We start from the raw sequence: 22,688 nt of genomic DNA, 5'->3' as shown, positions 1-22,688 counted from the left end.
CAGCGGAATTCTGGGCCCGTTGTAGATGTGATCCCTGTGACTGGTGCCTGTTAACACTCTGCCAGCGGCATTCTGGGCCCGTTGTAGATGTGATCCCTGTGACTGGTGCCTGTTAACACTCTGCCAGCGGCATTCTGGGCCCGTTGTAGATGTGATCCCTGTGACTGGTGCCTGTTAACACTCCACCAGTAGCATTCTGGGCCCATTGTAGATGTGATCCCAGTGACTTGTGCGTGTTAACACTCTGCCAGCGGCATTCTGGGCCCGTTGTAGATGTGATCCCTGTGACTGTTGAGTGTTAACACTCCGCCAGCGGCATTCTGGGCCGGTTGTAGATGTGATCCCTGTGACTGGTGCGTGTTAACACTCCGCCAGCGGCATTCTGGGCCCGTTGTAGATGTGATCCCTGTGATTGGTGCGTGTTAACACTCCACCAGTAGCATTCTGGGCCCATTGTAGATGTGATCCCAGTGACTTGTGCGTGTTAACACTCTGCCAGCGGCATTCTGGGCCCATTGTAGATGTGATCTCAGTGACTTGTGCGTGTTAACACTCCACCAGTAGCATTCTGGGCCCATTGTAGATGTGATCCCAGTGACTTGTGCGTGTTAACACTCTGCCAGCGGCATTCTGGGCCCGTTGTAGATGTGATCCCTGTGACTGTTGAGTGTTAACACTCCGCCAGCGGCATTCTGGGCCGGTTGTAGATGTGATCCCTGTGACTGGTGCCTGTTAACACTCCGCCAGCGGCATTCTGGGCCCGTTGTAGATGTGATCCCTGTGACTGTTGAGTGTTAACACTCCGCCAGCGGCATTCTGGGCCCGTTGTAGATGTGATCCCTGTGACTGTTGAGTGTTAACACTCCGCCAGCGGCATTCTGGGCCCGTTGTAGATGTGATCCCTGTGACTGGTGCGTGTTAACACTCCGCCAGCGGCATTCTGGGCCCGTTGTAGATGTGATCCCTGTGACTGTTGAGTGCTAACACTCCGCCAGCGGCATTCTGGGCCCGTTGTAGATGTGATCCCTGTGACTGGTGCGTGTTAACACTCTGCCAGCGGCATTCTGGGCCCGTTGTAGATGTGATCCCTGTGACTGTTGAGTGTTAACACTCCGCCAGCGGCATTCTGGGCCCGTTGTAGATGTGATCCCTGTGACTGGTGCGTGTTAACACTCTGCCAGCGGCATTCTGGGCCCGTTGTAGATGTGATCCCTGTGACTGGTGCGTGTTAACACTCTGCCAGCGGCATTCTGGGCCCGTTGTAGATGTGATCCCTGTGACTGTTGAGTGTTAACACTCCGCCAGCGGCATTCTGGGCCCGTTGTAGATGTGATCCCTGTGACTGGTGCCTGTTAACACTCCGCCGGCGGCATTCTGGGCCCGTTGTAGATGTGATCCCTGTGACAGGTGCGTGTTAACACTCCGCCAGCGGCATTCTGGGCCCGTTGTAGATGTGATCCCTGTGACAGGTGCGTGTTAACACTCCGCCAGCGGCATTCTGGGCCCGTTGTAGATGTGATCCCTGTGACTGGTGCGTGTTAACACTCCGCCAGCGGCATTCTGGGCCTTTTGTAGATGTGATCCCTATGACAGGTGCCTGTTAACACTCCGCCAGCGGCATTCTGGGCCCGTTGTAGATGTGATCCCTGTGACTGGTGCGTGTTAACACTCCGCCAGCGGCATTCTGGGCCCGTTGTAGATGTGATCCCTGTGACAGGTGCGTGTTAACACTCCGTCAGCGGCATTCTGGGCCCGTTGTAGATGTGATCCCTGTGACAGGTGCGTGTTAACACTCCGTCAGCGGCATTCTGGGCCCGTTGTAGATGTGATCCCTGTGACCGGTGCCTGTTAACACTCCGCCAGCGGCATTCTGGGCCCGTTGTAGATGTGATCCCTGTGACTGGTGCGTCTTAACACTCCGGCAGCGGCATTCTGAGCCCGTTGTAGATGTGATCCCTGTGACCGGTGCGTGTTAACACTCTGCCAGCGGCATTCTGGGCCCGTTGTAGATGTGATCCCTGTGACTGGTGCGTGTTAACACTCCGCCAGCGGCATTCTGGGTCCGTTGTAGATGTGATCCCTGTGACTTGTGCGTGTTAACACTCCGCCAGCGGCATTCTGGGTCCGTTGTAGATGTGAAATTGATTTCTTAGGCTGACCAGAGAAGAGGGCATTACAGTAATCTATTCTACTAGAAACAAAAGTAGGTATTATTTTTCCACAGCCAGCATATGACAGCAGACCCCATAACTTATGTGGAGGGACAAACAAGAGAAGGACTTACGAATGTTAATTTCTGCACTAACTAAGATAATTGCAGACAGCCTTGATAACCCAGCTACGAATCCTTTCTTTGCAGATCCTCTCAATTTACAGCACATTATCGTCGCTGCATCGCTGGCTGTCGGAATGATGCCCGAAAAATGCTTTGGGTTATACAGACAATGCGCAAATGTTTGGGGGTAGATCTGGGCTTTTGAAGAGGGAGGTTTTCACCCCTCGTGGGCTGGTGCCGATCTCCTGTCCAAAAGCATAGCTCATAGTCTCCAGGAAAATCACTGACCAGCCAGAGCCAAGTCCAGGCGGCAGGCAAACCGGCATAACCGACCGCCTGCTAGTTGCTTAGAGTCGTCACCTAGGGTTCATGTTATTGGGACTGTGTCTGTTCCCCGCACTTTTAATCATGGAGGTCTATTCCACCTTTGTGTATATCATAAAAACTTAATAATAATTAAACCTAATCCATTATTAGATAATAGGTGTAATGCAAGGCTAAAACTTGGACTTTTGAATGTAAGATCACTGGCTCCTAAGGCGCTACTAATAAATGAAATGATTACTGATTTTAGTCTTGGTCCTTATGCCTTACAGAGACCTGACTTAGACCGAATGAATTCATGGTACTAAATGAATCTACTCCAGCTGATTACAGCATAACCCTCGAGCAGATGGCAAAGGTGCTGCTGCTGCTGCAATATTTCAGTCTGACCTGGGAGTGTCTGAGCAAAGTGCTTATAGCTTTAGCACATTTGAAATTCTTCTTCTTAGTCTTGCGGGATCATCTCTTTGTAGTTATTCACATCCAATCACCATTGTTATTGTGTATAGACTGCCTGGTCCCTAACCTCCAATCACCATTGTTATTATGTATAGACCGTCTGGTCCCTAACCTCCATTCAACATTGTTATTATGTATAGACCGTCTGGTCCCTAACCTCCATTCAACATTGTTATTATGTATAGACTGCCTGGTCCCTAACCTGCAATCACCATTGTTATTGTGTATAGACTGCCTGGTCTAGAGAAATCGCTTCGCAGCACCTAGATCTTGTAGCTCCACTTAAGAAGATGAAGCATAGAGATAAGAAACCTGCCCCCTGGTGCTCTGATCATATGCGTAACTTAAACAGGCTTCACGCAAGCTAGAGTGCAAATGGGGCTCAACTGAACTAGAAGTTTTCAGACCTACCTGGAAGGAGCCTCTCTAAGTACAGACTGCGAGGTCTGTGTCCCTCTCCAGACTCATGGAAGAGAACAAAAATAATCCTAAATTCCTGTTTGAATCTCTGTCTAGGTTAACACAGAATTCTTCAACATTAAACTCACAAGTCTCACAAGCTTTCATGAGTGATGACGTTATTACATTTGTAATGGTAAAATAAAGATTAGACAGACCATCCAGTGCACGTCTGTAGCTACATACAGCTGCCAGCCTCCTGCTAGTCCTATGCGTACTGATAATGACACCTTTGAATCTTATAAAACAATCAGAACTTTTGAGCTTAGTTTCCTCCTGAAAATCCTCTACTAGTCTCATAGACCCAATTCCTACAAAATTCCTGAAGGAGATTCGACCACTGATTAGTACCACCCTGTTAAATGTGTTAGACTCGTCTCTTAGGCTTGGATATGATCCAAAACCTTTTGACTAGCTGTTATTAGACCTGTTCTAAAGCAACCAAATCTTGAACCTGGTGATTTAGGAAATTATAAATCAATCTCAAATCTTCCGCTCATTTCAAAGATCCTGGAAAAGCTGTTGCTCACCAGCTGTCTTTTTTCCTACAGAAAAATAATGCTGATGAATTATATCAGTCTGGCTTTGGACCAAACCACAGCACAGAAACAGCTTCAGTCAAAGGAGTGAATGATTTGCTTATGGCACAACACAGATACACAAACATTCACACACACAGAGATACACACAGATAACAAGGGAGGAATTCCATCTTATATGGCACAAAGATTTAGGGACCGACAGACAGCAGAGTGGACCTCAAGGACAGGGGCCCCTCAACTTGGCACGTAACCCCCTCCCCATACATCCTGTCTTACATACCACGTATTCACCCAACACCCTAAAGAAAGTTTCTTTTAAGTTCGGCCTTTGTATTCCCTATATATTGATTTATTCATGACTACTAGTCTCGACATCCAGATAGGTTATGTTTGTGTGTCCTTAGACAGTCTTAGTGTTTAGCTACCCCTGCATAGAGGGTAATTCCCAGAGGAATCTTGAAAATTAAATAATGTAACCAGGTATCGCTTTCTTCCATCTCAAGGAGCAGGATATGTGTTAGTACCCAGGGTAGAAAGAGTTACGGCAGGCTGCAGAGTTTTCTCCTATAGAGCTCTTCAGCTGTGGAATGGTCTTCCACCGGATGTGCGGGATTCAGGCTGACTCTCAATATTCAAGTCTAGACTAAAAACGCTCCTGTTTAGTTTAGCTTATAGGGACACTAGTTCTAGCTCTAGCTAACTGCTCACTCCCAGTCAGGCCTATAGTGTGAGGTGTAGAGCTGGGTGGGGATCGGTGCCATTAGCTTTGGATAAACTGAACTGTCAGTCTGTCACTTTAGCTTCACACCCCCTTGTGGAATTGGAGTGCTGACATTCATTAAAAGTTTCCGGTATAAATATTGGGTGAGCAGGGGGGGCCACCGGGAGATTGAGAAAACACTCTCTACACGTATAACAGGACAATCAGCGCCCTCATAATTAGGAGATTGTACACTATCCTCCGCCTCCGATATGTTAAAGCTAATTCTAGGTTTCTAAACGGAAAAACCACAAAGGAAAGAAATGATCCCACCGCTGCCACCAGTCAGACCTATAGTGTGAGGTGTAGAGCTGGGTGGCGTTCGATGCCATTGGCTTTAGATAAACTGAACTGTCAGTCTGTCACTTTAGCTTCACACCCCCTTGTGGAATTGGAGTGCTGACATTCATTAAAAGTTTCCGGTATAAATATTGGGTGAGCAGGGGGGGCCACCGGGAGATTGAGAAAACACTCTCTACACGTATAACAGGACAATCAGCGCCCTCATAATTAGGAGATTGTACACTATCCTCCGCCTCCGATATGTTAAAGCTAATTCTAGGTTTCTAAACGGAAAAACCACAAAGGAAAGAAATGATCCCACCGCTGCCACCAGTCAGACCTATAGTGTGAGGTGTAGAGCTGGGTGGCGTTCGATGCCATTGGCTTTAGATAAACTGAACTGTCAGTCTGTCACTTTAGCTTCACACCCCCTTGTGGAATTGGAGTGCTGACATTCAGGGACTCCCCATGCCTACATTCCCACCTGCCTCTCCCTCCTACTTATGCTGCCATAGCCATATCTGCCAGAGCTTACATACTGCACTCACCTAACTGTTAGCACTGCCTATAGTCTCCCCTATACTTTGGCTAATTGCACATTTTATTTCCCCTACTCCCCCTGGGCTATGCTGCCTGGAGACCCCAAAGTTTCAAGATATCCTGCTCACCCTTCTGCCTGTGACATCTTCCCTGTTTACCCTGCTGCCGTACTACTGTTCTCCCTGCCATCTGAAGCAGCTCCAGCACTTGCCTGTCATCACCTCCCTGCCCCCCGCTTTGTAATGATAATGTGATAATGTGAATTAGGACTTTGCCATCTTGATCATTTGACTTCCGCTGCTGCCCCCTAGAGGATGGGCTCCCCCTTTCAGTCTGGTTAGGGTTAGGGCTTCCTCTGCTGCCCCCTGGAGGATGGGCTCCCCCTTTGACTATGGTTCCTCCCAAGGATTCTTCTTTCTAGGGAGTTTTTCCTTGCCACTGTCCCCTCTGACTTGCTCACTGGGGGCTTTGGGCAGGGATGCTGTAAAGTGCTTTGAGATAATGTAATGTTATGAAAACACACTATACAAATAAAACTGAACTGAACTTAAATTGCATACTGTGTACCAAATTGCATTGGGTAGGAGACCAAAAAAGATTATTTATTGCGATATTTTTAAACTAAATGACACACATATTTTTTTTCTTACTTATCGCCCAGCCCTAATCAACAATACACTAATCGGAGAGCTAACAGTCCTGTGAAATAGGCTTTTAGAAAAAAATGTTTCTTTGAATGATTTATGAATAATGATACTTCATTCACCCCCATGGGGAAATTGTCTTTTCGCCCCTCCCATCTTGCTCTACAAGAGACATGCGACACATATACAGGTGAGAGGAAGTTTGGGGGTAACAGCACAGGATCGGCCAGCATCCAGCACCCCTGCAGCTCAAGGACTCAGCGATGACATCACTCTGCCGGCCAAGAGATCTGAACCAGCGACCTTCCGCTCATGGACACAGAGTCCGAACCCAAAAAGTCACGCACCACACCCGGTATTTACAGAAATTCTCCCTGCAGCATCCAGAACTGAAACGAATATTAGTGGTTTTCCCATTATTAATGAAAACTGGACCATTCTGTATGATGCTGTATCTTTGGTTATTTGTTACACAAAGGATGGTCGTGGAAATCTTGTCTTTTTTGTTTTCACTACATCAATACCTTCAGTTAATATAAACTAGATTAAAAAGGAACATTGCTGATAAAAGAGGGGAAATAAATTACATATATACATATTCATTTCATATTTTAAACAATGTTTATCTATCTCTGCCAGACTAGATGTGTCGTTACATCCTCAGCCAGGTGCAGCTGAGGCCAGCAGAGGGCGCCAGTGAGCAGCCAGAGACAGCAGTCATACGGAAGCTCCCAGCTCTGGGCTCCATCACATGAACACGCCTGCTGACAATAACACTCACATACCACTGATACACCCTGTGGATAAAGAGCCCTCAATGTTTCTATAGCAGGTTAGGATGCTGTGCTGTGATCAGAAGGCAGACTGGACGGGAATGGAAACGTAGTAACAAACAAAAAGTGACATCACTACCTTCAGTCATTATAAAGGCTGTGGTCAGGATTAGCTACTGCTATACATCAGCTTTAGCTGTGATTATCAAAATAAAACCCACTTATTAATCCATGAGGAGAAATATATAATATATATTACACATTTCAAACAATATTCATGTATTACTGCCAGACCAGACACGATTTCCCATCCACACGTCACTTACAGAGCCGTCCTGGAGTTCTTGACCACAGGCAGCAGCCTGCAGTGCTGTTTATCTGATCTGGTGTATTTCTTCAGATCAAACACATCCAGCTCCTCATCTGACATCAGCATCACAAAGGCCAGAGCTGAGTACTGTGCAGGTGAGAGGTCATCTGCTGAAATGTTTCCTGAATTCAGGTATCTTTGTACTTCTTCTACTAGAGAATTGTCACCCAGTTCAGTCAGACAGTGGAACAGGTTGATGGTCCTTTCTGGAGATAAATTCTCCTGTATTTTCTCCTTGATGTATTGGGCTGCTGTGATGGGCTGGCCCCCCATCCTGGGTTGTTCCCTGTCTCGTGCCCATGGCTTCTGGGATAGGCTCAGGACTTCCCACAACTCAGAAGGATAAGTGGTTTGGAAAATGGATGGACGGATGTATTGGGTTGTTTCCTTAATGGTATGTGAGCTGATTCTTGTCGGCCCCAGTAGCCTTTGTAACAGAGTCTTACTGGAGTCTGTTGAGAGGCCCAGGAGGAAGCGGAGGTAGAGGTCCAAGTGTCCATTCTTGCTCTTTAATGCCTGATCCACTGCAGTCTTCAGCAGGTCAGCTGATGAGTTTGACAGAAACACATATAAAGCAGCGAGATACTCCTGGATGCTCAGATGCACAAAGCAGTACACCTTCTCCTGGTACAACCCATACTCCTCTTTAAAGACTTCTGTGCACACTCCAGAGTAAACTGAAGTTTCAGCGACATCAATGCCATTCTCTGTCAGGTCTTGTTCATAAAATATGAGATTGCCTTTCTCAAGGTTGTCAAAAGCCAGTTTACCGAGTTTTAAAAGGAATTCCTTGCTGTATTCCTTAAGCTCAGTTTCATGGTTTTTCATATACTTGTCATTTTTTAAACTTGTCTGAAAGATCAGGAAGTGTGTGTACATTTCAGTCAGAGTCTTTGGAATTTCTCCCCTGTCATTCTCACTAAAAAGCCTCTTAAGCACAGTGGCTGAAATCCAGCAGAACACAGGAATGTGGCACATGATGAAGAGGCTCCTTGATGATTTCACATGTGTGATAATCCTGCTGGCCAGGCTCTGATCATTAAATCTCTTCCTGAAATACTCCTCCTTCTGAGCATCACTGAACCCTCGTATCTCTGTCACCTGGTGGACACACTCAGGAGGTATCTGATTGGCTGCTGCTGGCCTGGAGGTTATCCAGAGGAGAGCGGATGGGAGTAGATTCCCCTTAATGAGGTTAGTCAACAGCACATCCAGTGACGTTTTCTTTGTTACATCAAACCAGCTCTCATTGTTCTGAAAATCGAGAGTAAGGCGACACTCATCCAGACCATCAAAGATGAACAAGACTTTGTACCTAAACAGCTCAGTGGATTCAAATGATTTCAGTTCTGGGACAAAGTGGTGAAGCAGTTCAATCAGACTGTATTCACCCTTAATGAAATTCAGGTCCCGGAAAGGAAGAGCAAATATGAAGTGAACATCCTGGTTTGCTTTTCCTTCTGCCCAGTCAAGAATAAATTTCTGCACAGAGACTGTTTTCCCGATACCTGCCACCCCTTTAGTGAGTACAGTTCTGATAGGTGCCTCACGTCCACATAAGGGTTTAAATATATCATTGCACTTGACTGTAGTATCTTCTGTTCGCCTTTTCTTGGATGCTGTTTCAATCTGTCTCACTTCATGTTCATCATTGACTGCTCCAGTCCCACCTTCAGTTATGTAGAGTTCTGTGTAAATCTCACTGAGAAGTGTTGGCTGTCCTTCCTTAGCTTTCCCTTCAAATACACACTCAAATTGCTTCTTAAGTTTAACTTTGAATTCCTGTAGCATGAGCTGTCCTGAAAAGAAATGAGAGGAAAATGCACTAATTCTCACCGTGATCCTGACCAGTATGAGAGGAAGAATATTTTCCAAAAACACACTTTTTCACACATACATATCCAGATGTTTCCCTGTGACTGTGAATGTGAAACTGAAAGTTTTATCATGTGTATTTTACTGGAACACCGCATACAGGACCATGAATAAGCCTTAGGCAGCCAAAGGAAATGTTTAAAGCCATTTATCTGGGTAGTAAGTGTATATCTGCTCAGAACCAAAAAAAACTACAAAACCCCTTTTCATTTCCCAAACCTCTCCTCAGCGGCACCACAGCCAGTCCATGTATTTGTTAAATTTCACCACCAGCTCACTTCATTAATTAATTAAAATAGTTTAAAACTCAATGAGATATTGATCAGTCACATGAGGTGTGTTGTGGTAAAGTATAAAAAATATGTGGATATACTGCACGATTTCTGCAAATATTAGGGTGATTTTGGGAGAGGTTCTGAAATGGCAAACACACTTTGACATACATATTATAGTAGTTCTACACCAACATGAAGACCATTTAAACATCCTTTTCTCTGGCTGCCTAAGACTTTTGCACAATATTGTACATGTACATAATGTTATAAAGCTCTTACTCTTGTCCAGCATGTCAGCAAGATCATTTTGCTTCATGGTCCTCAGGATGTACAGTGTGATCTTCAGAGCTACCTCTCTAACACTGGTCTTCTGCATCTGACCATCACAGTCCAGGTCATTGTCCTCCTCCAGCTGAGGCTCAGAGCATTCTGGGTAATTCTGATCTAGGTGCCTCACAAACGTCTTCAGCTCGTCCTTTAGGAACTTCATGGTTTTTTCCTCTAGCGACTAAAATAAACAGTCAGAGTTAATTATTGCTACTTACACCAAACCTTTTCAGAGTTTCACTTATGAATCATAGTTTAAAACATATTTCCTTTAAGATGATGAATTTCTTATTATACAGCTGTATAAAATATAAGCTAATTCACATAACAGCCAAGAAAACATATATCAGAAATAAATACAAACCTTCAATATGGATGATAAACTCAATTTATCATGTCGATTTGAACTGCATTCTTCCATTTGGTCTCTGTGAATTAAGCAGAAACTTAAAGACCTCAGTTCATCTACACAAATGTAACAGAAAGACGGAAAAGTTCCCCATTAATTATTTTATTCATAACAAAGCATAGAAAACATATCAAATGTTTAAACTGAGAAATTTCGCTATTTCATGAGAAATATTGGATGATATTGAATTTCATGATAGCAACACGTCTCAAAAATGTTGGGATGAGGGCAATAGGAGGCTGCAAAAGTTAGTGGTACAAAAACCCAACAGCTGAAGGAACAATTTTCAAATACTTATACACTGTCTCTGGGCCAAAGCTCATTTAAAATGGACTGCGGCTGAGTGGAAAACTGTTCTGTCGTCAGTCGAATCTAAATTTGAGATTCTTTTTGGAAACCAGGGACACCATGTTATCCGGACTAAAGAGGAGAAGGACCACCCAGCGTGTTATCAGCACCCAGTTCAAAAGCCAGCATCTCTGATGGTGTGGGGGCGCATTAGTACATATGGCAGGGGCAGCCTGCATATCTGGAAAGGCACCATCAATGCTGAAAGGTATGTCCAGGTTCTAGAGCAACAGATGCTCCCATCCAGACGACGTCTCTTTCAGTGAAGACCTTGCATTTTCCCACATGACAATGCCAAACCACACACTGCATCAATTACAGCATGATGGATTCGTAGAAGAAGGGTCTGGGTACCGAATTGGCCTGCCAGTGGTCCAGATCTTTCAGCCTTTGAGAATATTTGGTGCATCATAAAATTAAAAATATGACACAGAAGATCTAGGACAGTTGAGCAACTAGAATCCTGTATCAGACGAGAATGGGACAACATTCCTCTCCCAAAACTCAAACAACTGATCTCCTCAGTCCCCAGACATTTACAGACTGTTGTTAAAAGAAGAGGAGATGCCACACAGTGGTAAACATGGCCTTGTCCCAACTTTTGTTAGACGTGTTTTTGCTGCGACATTAAAAATTAACTTATTTTTTCCTTACAATGATGCATTTTCTCAGTTTAAACACTTGATATGTTTTCTGTGTTCTATTATGAATAAAATATAGGGTTATCAGATTTCCATATCACTGCATTCTGTTTTCATTTACAATTTGCAGAACGTCCCAACATTTTCGGAATTGGGGTTGTAGTTTGGAAAGATGTATCTGCCATGTTAAGCTTTATTCACTGGGGCGGCTTCCTGATTCTCTCATGACAGCAGAAGAGAACCAGTGACATCAGGCTCCAGCACACAGAGACACAGCAGGCAGGAAGGACAGTTTTCTATGCAGCCCTTTGTACCCACTGACATTTACAGTGATTCACTTGTTTAGCAGAGCTAAATACCAGCATCTGATTCACAATCCTCAGTCAAGAAACTGGTTAAATAGTTTGTTGGTTAAATTCAGCACCTACAGGACTAATGGGCCGAATCTGTCCTTCAGCACCTACAGGGTTACCTCTCGGCTCTGTATATCGGCTCTGTATATTTACCTTTGATCTGTAGGAAAAGGTCCCTCTCTGAAGGCGAGTGGTTGATGCATTGACCTGTCACTCTTCATGGAAACACAGCTGGGTACAGGGGAGTCTGCTCTCTCCATCAGGACACTGTAGGCAGCGAGAGGAAACAAACCCTCATGGTATAAATATAATTCATACAATGGGGACGGCATCCCACTGCTGTTTAGCCTTCTGCTCTGCCTTCATGTACTTTGATATGCTGTGAAGATCTTGATGTAAACTGACTTATTTACAGCCAGCTTTTAAGGAAATTGTCTCATCTAAAATTTAGATATTATATAAAACTATTAGCATCACTGTTAAAGACCTCCACAACTAGACTTGACTGATGTTCCTTTTTACCTGTTTATATATATTTTTATTTGTTTGTTTAGTTTTGTTATGTGGCCATTTTGTATAGGAGGGATGGTCTGTTGCTCGCCTCTAGTATAAAAGAACTGGCTGTTTGTGGAAGAAGACGATGAAGACAGAAGATGGCGAGGTCTTTTTATTAAGCTACACATATTAAAGTGCTGCCCACTGACCAGCCCCAGCTAGGAGCCCAGTTTACTTTTATGTTATGGCCTGACTATAGACCCAGAGAGACATGCATGCTAGTGGGCTGTAACACTGTTACCTCTCAGGGCTCTTTCTGTTACACCCCACAGGGGGGCGCATTTCATGGCTTGCACTATAAATGCTGCCACTCACAGCTTCTAATGTCCTGAGGCCCCAGGGCACTGGCCCCACTGGCCCGGTCCATAACCCAGCCGAGGCTCCAGGGGGCGCTATCTTGGGGCACCTTCAGCCACCGGCTCATTCCCCCACCGTGAGCTAAGAAGCGCTACTGGGGATCTTTCCTGCCTGCTGCCGTTAGACACCACAATGCCTGCTGTCGATGTGCAGACCCCACAGCCAGCGGTAACGTCCAATTTTAATGTGGTAAAAGCTGCTCTCTGTTTATAATCATATAAATAATATACATTTATATTTATTTCTTGAACAATATTGTATTTTCAGGATTTTTTCATTATGCACTGTGTACTTCTTAAACTTGTTATCCTACAGAAATTTTGTTTACTTCTATAAATATTTACTCACTTGCACTATATCTGTTGTCTTTGCACGTTGTCTTTGTTTTACATTGTATGTTTGTATCTGTGCACTTTGCTGCTGAACGCAAGAGAATTTAACCCTGGGATCAACAAATCATCTTATTTTATACTCAGGGGATGAGAACCACTACAGTGTCACATTAATTATGATCTGAATCAGCAAGTATTTAAACGTCACCTTTGGCAAAGAAACCAATAGTCTTTCTCTTTTTTGTCTGATGATAGTAGTTTATTGTTTAAGCTACTCAGTTTGATTAAACATGTTAAACTGAAGCCTTCATCTGAGTATGATCTAATGAATTCATGAGAGTGAAATTATTTGTTATCAAAACAGAAGCATCCGTCTCACGAGGCGACAATCTATTGTCATTCTTTAATGGACATGCAGGGGGAAACAGGCAAACCAAAAGGTTTTTTCCAGCTCTGTGCTGAGGACTGAAATTTAAAATCCACTTTGCGATTAAATAACTTCCAATTCCAGCTCACAGAAAGTCAGGTGTTACAGTAATCCTCATCCATTTACCTCAGATGTTATTTATATAGAATACAGACAAAACTTTTGTTTGAATTGCCAAAGGTGGTGAAATTTGTTAAAGGAAAATATTGCTGCATTCATTATAAATATGTTATTTCCTCATAGCTTGTACAGTATGTGTCTCTGTGCCATTTGACTGAGAGTCTGAATGTCATTTACAGTGTTTGTTTAAATGTACATTTACCTTTGATCTGTAGGAAAAGGTCCCTCTCTGAAGGCGATTGGGGGCTCCATTGACCAGTCACTCTTCAGGGAAACACAGCTGGGTACAGGGGAGTCTGCTCTCTTCATCAGGACACTGTGGGCAGCGAGAGGAAACAAACCCTCATGGTATAAATATAATTCATACAATGGGGACGGCATCACACTGCTGTTTAGCCTTCTGCTCTGCCTTCATGTACTTTGATATGGTGTGAAGCTCGATGTAAACAGACATATTTACAGTCAGCTTTTAAGGAAATTGTCTTATCTAAAATTTAGATATTATATGAAACTTTTAGCATCACTGTTAAAAACCTCCACAACTAGACTTGGCTGATGTTCCTTTTTACCTGTTTATATATGTTTTTGTTTGTTAGTTTGGCTTTGTTATGTGGCCATTTTGTACAGGAGGGATGGTCTGTTACTTGCCTCTATTATAAAAGAACTGGCTGATTGTGGAAGAAGACGGTGAAGACAGAAGATGGCGAGGTATTTTTATTAAGCTACACATATTAAAGTGCTGCCCACTGACCAGCCCTTGCTAGGAGCCCAGTTTACTTTTATGCTATGGCCTGACTATAGACCCAGAGACACATGCATGCTAGTGGGCTGTACCACTGTTACCTCTCAGGGTTCTTTCTCTTACACCCCACAGGGGGGCGCTTTTCAGAAGCAGCTCTTCGTTTTCCTCTCTCCTTCTCCATTACTGTGCCAATCAGGGCCAGTTGATTCCTGCTGGGGCCTCTGTGAACATGAAGAGTTAATAGATACATCTTACGTATAATTTTTAAATTGTATTTCGTAATACCATTGTGATTCTCATTAGTCATTATTATGGAATATCATTTCATGTAATGCAAATGTGACTACTTGAATAATTCCAACTGTCCTGCACAATAAAGTATAACTTTCCACACTGATATTGTATTGCCAAATTAAATCTTTACCGGTGTTCGGTCAAACAATGCAATCATCAGTGTGCGTTACAGTACCACATTTCGACAAGGGAGCAGAAGCCGTCAGAACATCGGATCCTGCTCTTCCACTCCCACCTTGTCTGCACTCCATGCGCGCATCTATGTAATAATGTTCTTGCAGCGATCATGTGTAACTTATCATGGAATTTACCCCGAAAAAAACAGGTGCTATTTTCTGATTGGCTGGTAGGTGGCTATTAACTCACATCAGTTATTTCATCAAAAACATTGATAAGTAAATTCAGACATTTTAAAAATATATTACAGGCCAATTTGTTGAAATGAAAAAATAAATTAATAAATATATATATATATATATATATATATATATATATATATATATATATATATATATATATATATATATATATACGGTCACATGAAAAAATTAGGACACCCTATTAAATATTTAGTTCTTTATTAACTAATATCAACATATCAGTATGAAAACTTCATTCAAGCTATATATATAGATAAAGGTGATGTAATGACATCATCTTTGCAAAAACAAAAAACAAATTCACTTATTTATGAAAAGAAATTGACTAAGATGCTAATTTTTCCACTGAGGAAAAAGTGAGGACCCCCTCACATTCATCACTATTTAAAATGCCTAGAGTTAGATTCAGGTGGCACCATATCAGGTGAAGATGGTGAGAACATCGTTACAGAGCTTTTTGGTGGAGCCTGTCTTATTTAAACCACAGACATTTAGTCTGGTTTGCCCTTGATTGTGGAAATGAGTGATATCACCATGTGAGATCCAAAGAGCTCTCTGAGGCCTTCAGGAAGAAGCTTGTAGATGCATGTGAGTCTGGGAAGGATAGAAAAAGATCTCGAGAGAGTTTGGAATCAGCCATTCCACTGTCCGGAAAATAATTTTCACAATAGTTCACATTTAAAACAACTGCCAGCATGGCCAGGGCAGGCTGTCCTAGCAAGCTCAGCCCAAGAGCAGATGGCAAGATGCTGAATGACATCTCCAAAAGCCATAAAAGGTCATCACGAGTCATACAGGAAGCTCCTGCCACAGCCGATGTCAAGGTACATGCATCTAGCATCAGAAAGAGATGCACAAGTTTGATTTACATGGGAGCTGTGCAAGGAGGAAACCCTGCTGTCAAAAACACATCTGAGCAGCACTGAAGTTTGCCAGAGACCATCAAGACACAGACTGGGACTTAATGGACAATGTGCTTTGGACAGATGGATCTGACTTTGAATTAGTTGGGCGCAGTAACAGAAGACATGTTTGGCATAAACCAAAGGCAGCTTTTGAGCAAAAGAACCTCATACCAGCTGTGAAGCTTTGGGGTGGAAATGTCATGGTTTGGGGCTGCTTTGCTGCAGCAGAACCTGGCCAGCTCACCATCATAGAATCCACTATGAAGTCTTCATCATATCAGGAGGTGCATATGCCAAGGAATGGCTTACAAGAAAGAAATGGAGAGTTCTGGAATGGTCAAGTCAAAGCCCGGATCTGAATCCTACTGAGATGCTGTGGGGTGATTTGAAGCAGAAGTGCATGCAGGACACCCTTCAAACATCAGACAGCTTAAGGAATTCTGCACTGGAGAGGGGGGGGGGGTACTTTCTGCCAGTCGAATCAGAGATTGATAGATGGTTATAGGAAACGTCTCACTGAGGTTATTTCAGCCAAAGGAGGAAATACTAGCTATCTTTTTCCTTGGTAGGAATTGGCATCTTAGTAAATTTCCTTTGTTAAATAAATGAATATGTTTTTTATGTTTTTGCATACGAGATGCAATTATATCACCTTTATCTACAGATTTGAAAGAAGATTTAATCTTGATATTTCTTAATAAAGAATAAAATATTTCATGGGTTGTCCAAATTTTTTCACACGACTGTACTTATCCACACCTGGAAAACACCAAAATCAAACTTCATACTTTTCCGTACTGCATAGAAACCCTGTAAGTACATTTATCTATCTAATTTCATACCATTTTAAATAATTTATTTATCCTAAACGATGCATCGTCCTACCTAATCCGTCCGGCGCTAAGCCTGTCTTTACGTAAAAATACCAAGCTGTTTATGAACTAAGAAAAAAGCGAAGAAGAAATACAGCAATGCCGTGGTTTAGCCTTGTTTCATAAAATATTAAGCCTTGAGTTTAACCCGGGTTCTTCGGCACGCTAGCAGTTATCCCCAACATCTTAAAACAAGCTTAATGTAACTTCAAAGTATTATAATCTACCCCATGTACATGTTTAAGTGACGCTGTATATTAGGCGAAATCAGGATTGAGCGTAAATAATTAAATATTATTATTATTGTTATTAAATTCGCTTTACATTAGAAAATTCAAAATATTCTGTGACACCTTTATACTTACCATGTAATGCACGGAGGTATATTTAACAACTAATTACGTTGAGAACTATTAAATAGTATATTTTACTATTAGTTTAATCTGTTGAGTATAATCTTACCTGGCAATAAAAATATCTTTTTATTTTTCCCGAATCATACTCGTGTTTCTTGACAAAATGGCGACTTCAGGTTTAAATCGCTTTCACTTTCATTTACAGACAGGAAGTCGTTATATCAGCTTCATATCAAACGCGGAAGCTGTCAAAGCGGAAATGGACGTGGATTCCATGTCGCGCCGTAGGATCTTAGCCCCGCCCCACGCAGCATCCAAATGAGCCCCCCCCCCCCCGCGGGAGATCCGATCTGGATGTGGAGGGCCGTCACCCCTTAATCTCCCACTGCATGATTCTTCTTTCATCTGCAGTATCTGCACACTACCCCCCCCCCCCCCCCGAAGGGCCAGTGACAAGCTGCTCACACAAGTATTATGTTTTATGTTTCCCCATGACTGTCTGCTGTTTCACATGGAGTGTAGAACCGCGGAGCAAACGGCGGCCAACAAAAGAAAAGGCCCATTGATTCCCAGGGGAATCATTAGTTTGATTCTGCGTGTTTTGTATTTCCAATAGAAATCGTTAGTTATTGAGTTCAGTTTCTCTGCAATTCTAAATGACATCATAATCACGTTATGTTGCTGTTGACAGACACACATACAAAACCAACAAAAAGCATCATTAATACAGAGTAATTTCGAATAGGAGCAGATGGGCCAAATTAATTTTCCAATAAAGAAGAATAATAACTGAAAAATTAGATTTTATATAAAAAAACGTAATAATTCAGAAATCATTTGGTTTTGGGTGAAATGTAAACATCAGCCCCCCGCGACCCAGTAGGATAAGCGGTTTGGAAAATGGATGGATGGATGGATGTAAACATCAGTTTTGTTATAATATTAATAAGGTAAGAGTTTTTAATGATTCATATTTATCAGAAAAGGTCACACACCTAAATTTGCGCTCAGTCAGGATCAGTTATATGTGATGCAGCTTTTCATTAGGAAAGAATCTGTTGATATTAATCAAATCTCAAAGATTTTTCCCAAAGCCGTTATTCCTGCGATGGCCTGTTAGACCAGGCGGCAAACGCAGAGATTAAAACATTACAGCTTCATAGGTATCGACTGTTTAATAAATTTCTTGAAGTCGGATGTTTAAGTGTTTGACAATCTTTATTATCCGATGAGCAAAAAAAGGAACAGACACTCAGCAATCATGCGTCTCGTGTTCTGCTACCCGAACAACAAGTGCCTCTAATAGCCAAAAATGCACCAGTCATCTGACAAATCAAGAAAAGATCAGACAGTTGAAGAAAAGATCAGACAGTTCAAGGAAAGGTCGGATATCTGGAGACACCAGTTACTTCTGCTTGTTTGAGGCCCACCTGTCATCTCAGAACAAGTCCATCTATTCGGGAACTTTCCTTTTACAATATCATTCTGAGTCGAGTTAATTATATCCACTTACTTTATCTCACTTCCCATATGTGTCCCTTGTTCTCTTTTTCTACATTACTCCTTATCCAATACCATGCATGCATTTTATAATATCTTCTGCAACAGCTTACTTCTCAGGTCATGCCTTCACCTTGACCCGGGCCCCTTGCTGAACAAGCTGGATTTTGGCAAACATGTTAGTTCCTTCATAGAAAACAGAAATCCCTTACTTAAGCAAATTTGCATTATTGTTTGATACATTCAAATCATTCAAGTAGGATTATATTGTTTCAACTATTATGTGTAAATCAACAGCACCATTATACACTCAATTGTTAATTACTGATTAGGTATGCATTTTGCATAATCATCTATATTCCATTATTGATTACTGATTAGCATCCATTCATCCATCCATTTTCCAAACTGCTTATCCTACTGGGTCGCGGGGGGTCTGGAGCCTATCCCAGAAGCAATGGGCACGAGGCTACTGATTAGCATCCATCCATCCATTGTCCAAACCGCTTATCCTACTGGGTCGCGGGGGGTCCGGAGCCTATCCCGGAAGCAATGGGCACGAGGCTACTGATTAGCATAATCATGAATTTTCTATCACATGACTCTTCAGTCACCGAGAGGCATGACGCAGCGGCGCCTGAGCTCACGGTCCAGGATTCCAAGAAACCGCAGTCTGTGCACGTCGGACCCGGCCGAAAGCTTCACAGCGGACGCTGGCGAGCAGCGGAGGGAGGGAGAAGCGAAACGGTCCCTGCGAGTAGAGGAAGTGAAGTTAATCAGGCCTCAAATGGCTTTTTGATTTCCCTTCGCCCGTGACCAACAACATTCCTTGGCAGTCAGGACAAACCTCTGAGAGACTAAACAGGCCGACCTCGCAAAGCTGTCAAAAAACACACTGCGGAAGGGTCATCGGGGGCTATTTCAGCGACAGAGCCTCACGGTACAGTCCTGCCCCCCCAACATCCGCCATGTAGATCTTTGAGTCAGGACTCACATGCCCAGGGGATGCCTTCTTCACCTTGTTCGCTGTGTCAGAACAGCAGCTTTTCCACCATGATCTGCATCCATGGTGCTACGTAGATCCACCAGGACGGCATGGTGGTATTTATGCTTCCATCCGTCTGTATTTCATGCAGATATTCAGACGAATCACACGTCTATCAAGTCTGTTTTTTGTTGGACAGGAGGCAACATGTGGACTCAGCATGGGGAGAACATGCAAACTCCACACTCATGTAACTCAGGTGGAGACTCGAACCCGGGTCCCAGAGGTGTGAGTCAACAGTGCTAACCACTGCACCACCATGCCGCCCTGGTGGAATATATTTTTATTACAATTCCACAGCACTTTCCACAGCACAATTTGTCCTTATTTTGTGACTGTGTGTGTAGACTTCTGGGGTAGGTTTTTCTGGGGTCGGTTCTGCAATCCAACCCAATCCGAGCCCAACAGGCCCAGACAAAGTATTGGGTCTTGGACCAGGTCTGGGTCAGTCATTTACCTTTGGCTTCGGGTTCAGGTTAGTTATTATTATTATTTTAATGTGCAAATCACTTTTTGTGCTTGCTGAGGCTTTTGCTCGTTATCACTTTCCATGCCCCCCCCAACACACATCCCCCCGCTCCCCCCCCTTTCTCTCTCGCCCACCAGCTACATGGCTAGTATCCCACTAGCAATGGAAGAAATACAGCAAAAGCTCACAATTGTCTCCATATAAGCATATGACTAGTATTTCCAAAATTTCAGGTTCCGGTCTGATTCGGGTTTTAGACTTGCTAGTATTACTGGGGCCAGATCAGCTTTGGTCTCAAGGCCTCGGGTACGAGTCGCCTTGAGCTTTAATTTCAGGCCCGGACAGGATTCTCTTAGGCTCTATGGTTCACTGAGATCCTGTACTGGGTAAATAACATGGACACTGGCTGGGCCCAGTGCTGGTTGTGCTAGGGTGTGGCACCCTAGCAAACTCTACTGCCCAGTTTCATTTGGTCTTGGGTAAGGGGGGGAGGAGGGAGGGGCCAGTTTGCTAAGTCTGCACCTCTTCAAAGGATAACACCCCAACGACCGCATGTGTCGTCTGTAGGGTTGACCAGACCTGGATGGATGGATGAAGGCTTTCCATTTGAAATATAATACTGATCAGCCATGGGGTAATACACATTGTAATGATTTCAGGGGTAGTTTTTAACCAAATTAACCAACACAAATAACAATCTGATGCTGACATATCGGGTGCTGATGGCATCCAGCATCGCGGTACTTCAACCGGGTCCCTCAAATCTCCGCAGTGCCCCCGCCGGCCTCCAGGGCGGAGACACAGGGGTGTCCGTATCGTGCCGACGCGTTTCCTCACCGCTGCCTTGGCAGCTCAGTCGCATCTGGAGAAGTGTGTGACAATGAAAAAGGAAGCTGTTTTATTTATTTTTGTCCTTGGGCTATTAAGCCTCTCATTGACAGAGGTGCGCGGTGTCCAGTGTCCAGTGTCCAGTGTCCAGTGTCCGCTCCGCTCTAACTTAACTCCCGCCCAAATGTGGAAAATCAATCTCTCTTTCGCAGGGCTTTACCTAAGCGAGAAGCATGGAGGAGAGGACCACTGCCAAGCCAGATGCTCTCAGCACTGAGTGATTAATGGTGTTGGAGGAAAGGACCATGTTCCTGCTCTTACCTTCCTGTCAGGCACATTATCCAGGACTTTACCTAAGCGAGAAGCATGGAGCAGAGGACCACTGCCAAGCCAGATGCTCTCAGCACTGAGTGATTAATGGTGTTGGAGGAAAGGACCACGTTCCTGCTCTTACCTTCCTGTCAGGCACATTATCCAGGGCTTTACCTAAGCGAGAAGCATGGAGCAGAGGACCACTGCCAAGCCAGATGCTCTCAGCACTGAGTGATTAATGGTGTTGGAGGAAAGGACCACGTTCCTGCTCTTACCTTCCTGTCAGGCCCATTTCCTGGGCTCCTTGGCTGCGGTTTCCATGGCAGCCTGGTACTGTGGCACACGGTACCAGTGCTTACATGTTACCCACTGTTCTGGGTGATTCCAGGGTGTTTTTAAGAAGGGGGGCACGAGGGGGGCTATAATTCATGCAGCAGCCCCCCACTTTATCATTAGCCAGTAATATGTTTAGAATTGGTGAGCGACAGGAGAGGAGGTGCTGTAGAGGCCAATCAGCTGGGGCTGATGTCCCTCTGGCCCCGCCACTGTACACACCCCTGCTGCTGCTGTTTGCCACTCAGATCACTGGACCCCCCCGCCCCCCCATCCCAGTGGACATTTTAGCCTGGCATCATGGCCCTACTGGGCTCTCCTGCACCCTTCCATTCTCCCAAAAATTTCAATACAGGCCCAGTCCAAAGAAGACCAGCTTTTTATGATGGAAGTGACACATTTGAGGGCCATGGGGGAGGACAGCGGCACAGAATTAATGGAGGAGGGGATTGTTAAAATGTAAATATAAATAAACATGAGCATTAATGAGCAGGAACGAGTGTCCTGGCAGCTCTGCACGCATCCCGCGTCTAGACAGGGATCTCACGCCCCCCCGTCAGTGAAAGGTGGCTGAAGTGGGGTCCCGCTCCCCACATATTAGGGAGCTTTTTGGCAGGGCTGTTTTTTGGCTGCTGTGTCCCTGCTGACACCCCCCCCCCCCCACCAAGGTTCCCCTGCCTTTTCAGGCTGCTGGCTCTGGGTCAGGTCCTCACCTGCGACCTGCCCCCCACTGGCTTTCTGATGTTTCCCAGCGTGCACTAAAACGCTCTGTGAGCCCAGATGATGCATATCTATCATTGCTGTACCCTCCTCCCCCCACCCATTTAAGCTAAATGTGGGGGGAGCATTTTCCCCACATGTCACCGTCAAGTCAGGTTCAGTGGACTTTAATGGATCTGTTTAAAGGCAAATGTTTAATTATGTTAAGTATGTTTTTTTTGCAATACAAACTATTTCAATACAGTGCACTTCCTGTAGGCACCTATAATGATCTGAGGGCATCTACAGCTTTCTAACATGACAGAGACAAAAACTACAGGTTTTATTCCTTTCCCCTCTGAATACATCACATTCATGATTCATGAATATATCAGAGGAGGCAAAAGCGGGGCTGCAGGGCAGGTGCGCTGGAGCAGCTACATAAACTGCCGCTTCCCAGCATTTTTCTTACCGATGCAGGATCTCTTGTTAATAAGATGGATGAA

The 22,688-nt window shown here is 44.1% G+C and overlaps 1 protein-coding gene across 1 annotated transcript in view; it reads right to left on the bottom strand.

The window, feature by feature from the left end:
* The window catches only part of LOC125721466 (NACHT, LRR and PYD domains-containing protein 3-like), a 233,140-nt gene extending 215,921 nt beyond the window's left edge, over nucleotides 1-17,219 (bottom strand). The window contains exons 1-7 of the mRNA XM_048997391.1: nucleotides 17,103-17,219; nucleotides 14,291-14,410; nucleotides 13,650-13,763; nucleotides 11,810-11,923; nucleotides 10,270-10,333; nucleotides 9,858-10,086; nucleotides 7,385-9,227 (exon numbers count right to left, since the gene is read on the bottom strand). Of these exons, the coding sequence (XP_048853348.1) occupies nucleotides 7,385-9,227; nucleotides 9,858-10,086; nucleotides 10,270-10,333; nucleotides 11,810-11,923; nucleotides 13,650-13,763; nucleotides 14,291-14,370 (2,444 nt within the window). The 5' untranslated portion in view covers nucleotides 14,371-14,410; nucleotides 17,103-17,219. The remainder of the gene's footprint in view (nucleotides 1-7,384; nucleotides 9,228-9,857; nucleotides 10,087-10,269; nucleotides 10,334-11,809; nucleotides 11,924-13,649; nucleotides 13,764-14,290; nucleotides 14,411-17,102) is intronic.
* Between the last annotated feature and the right edge of the window lie 5,469 nt (nucleotides 17,220-22,688).

This window comes from Brienomyrus brachyistius, unplaced genomic scaffold (genome assembly GCF_023856365.1).
Source record: "Brienomyrus brachyistius isolate T26 unplaced genomic scaffold, BBRACH_0.4 scaffold33, whole genome shotgun sequence".
In the NCBI taxonomy this organism is placed as follows: domain Eukaryota; kingdom Metazoa; phylum Chordata; class Actinopteri; order Osteoglossiformes; family Mormyridae; genus Brienomyrus; species Brienomyrus brachyistius.
The sequence above is the reverse complement of the archived record's forward strand: the minus strand, read 5'-3'. Positions and strand labels throughout refer to the sequence as shown.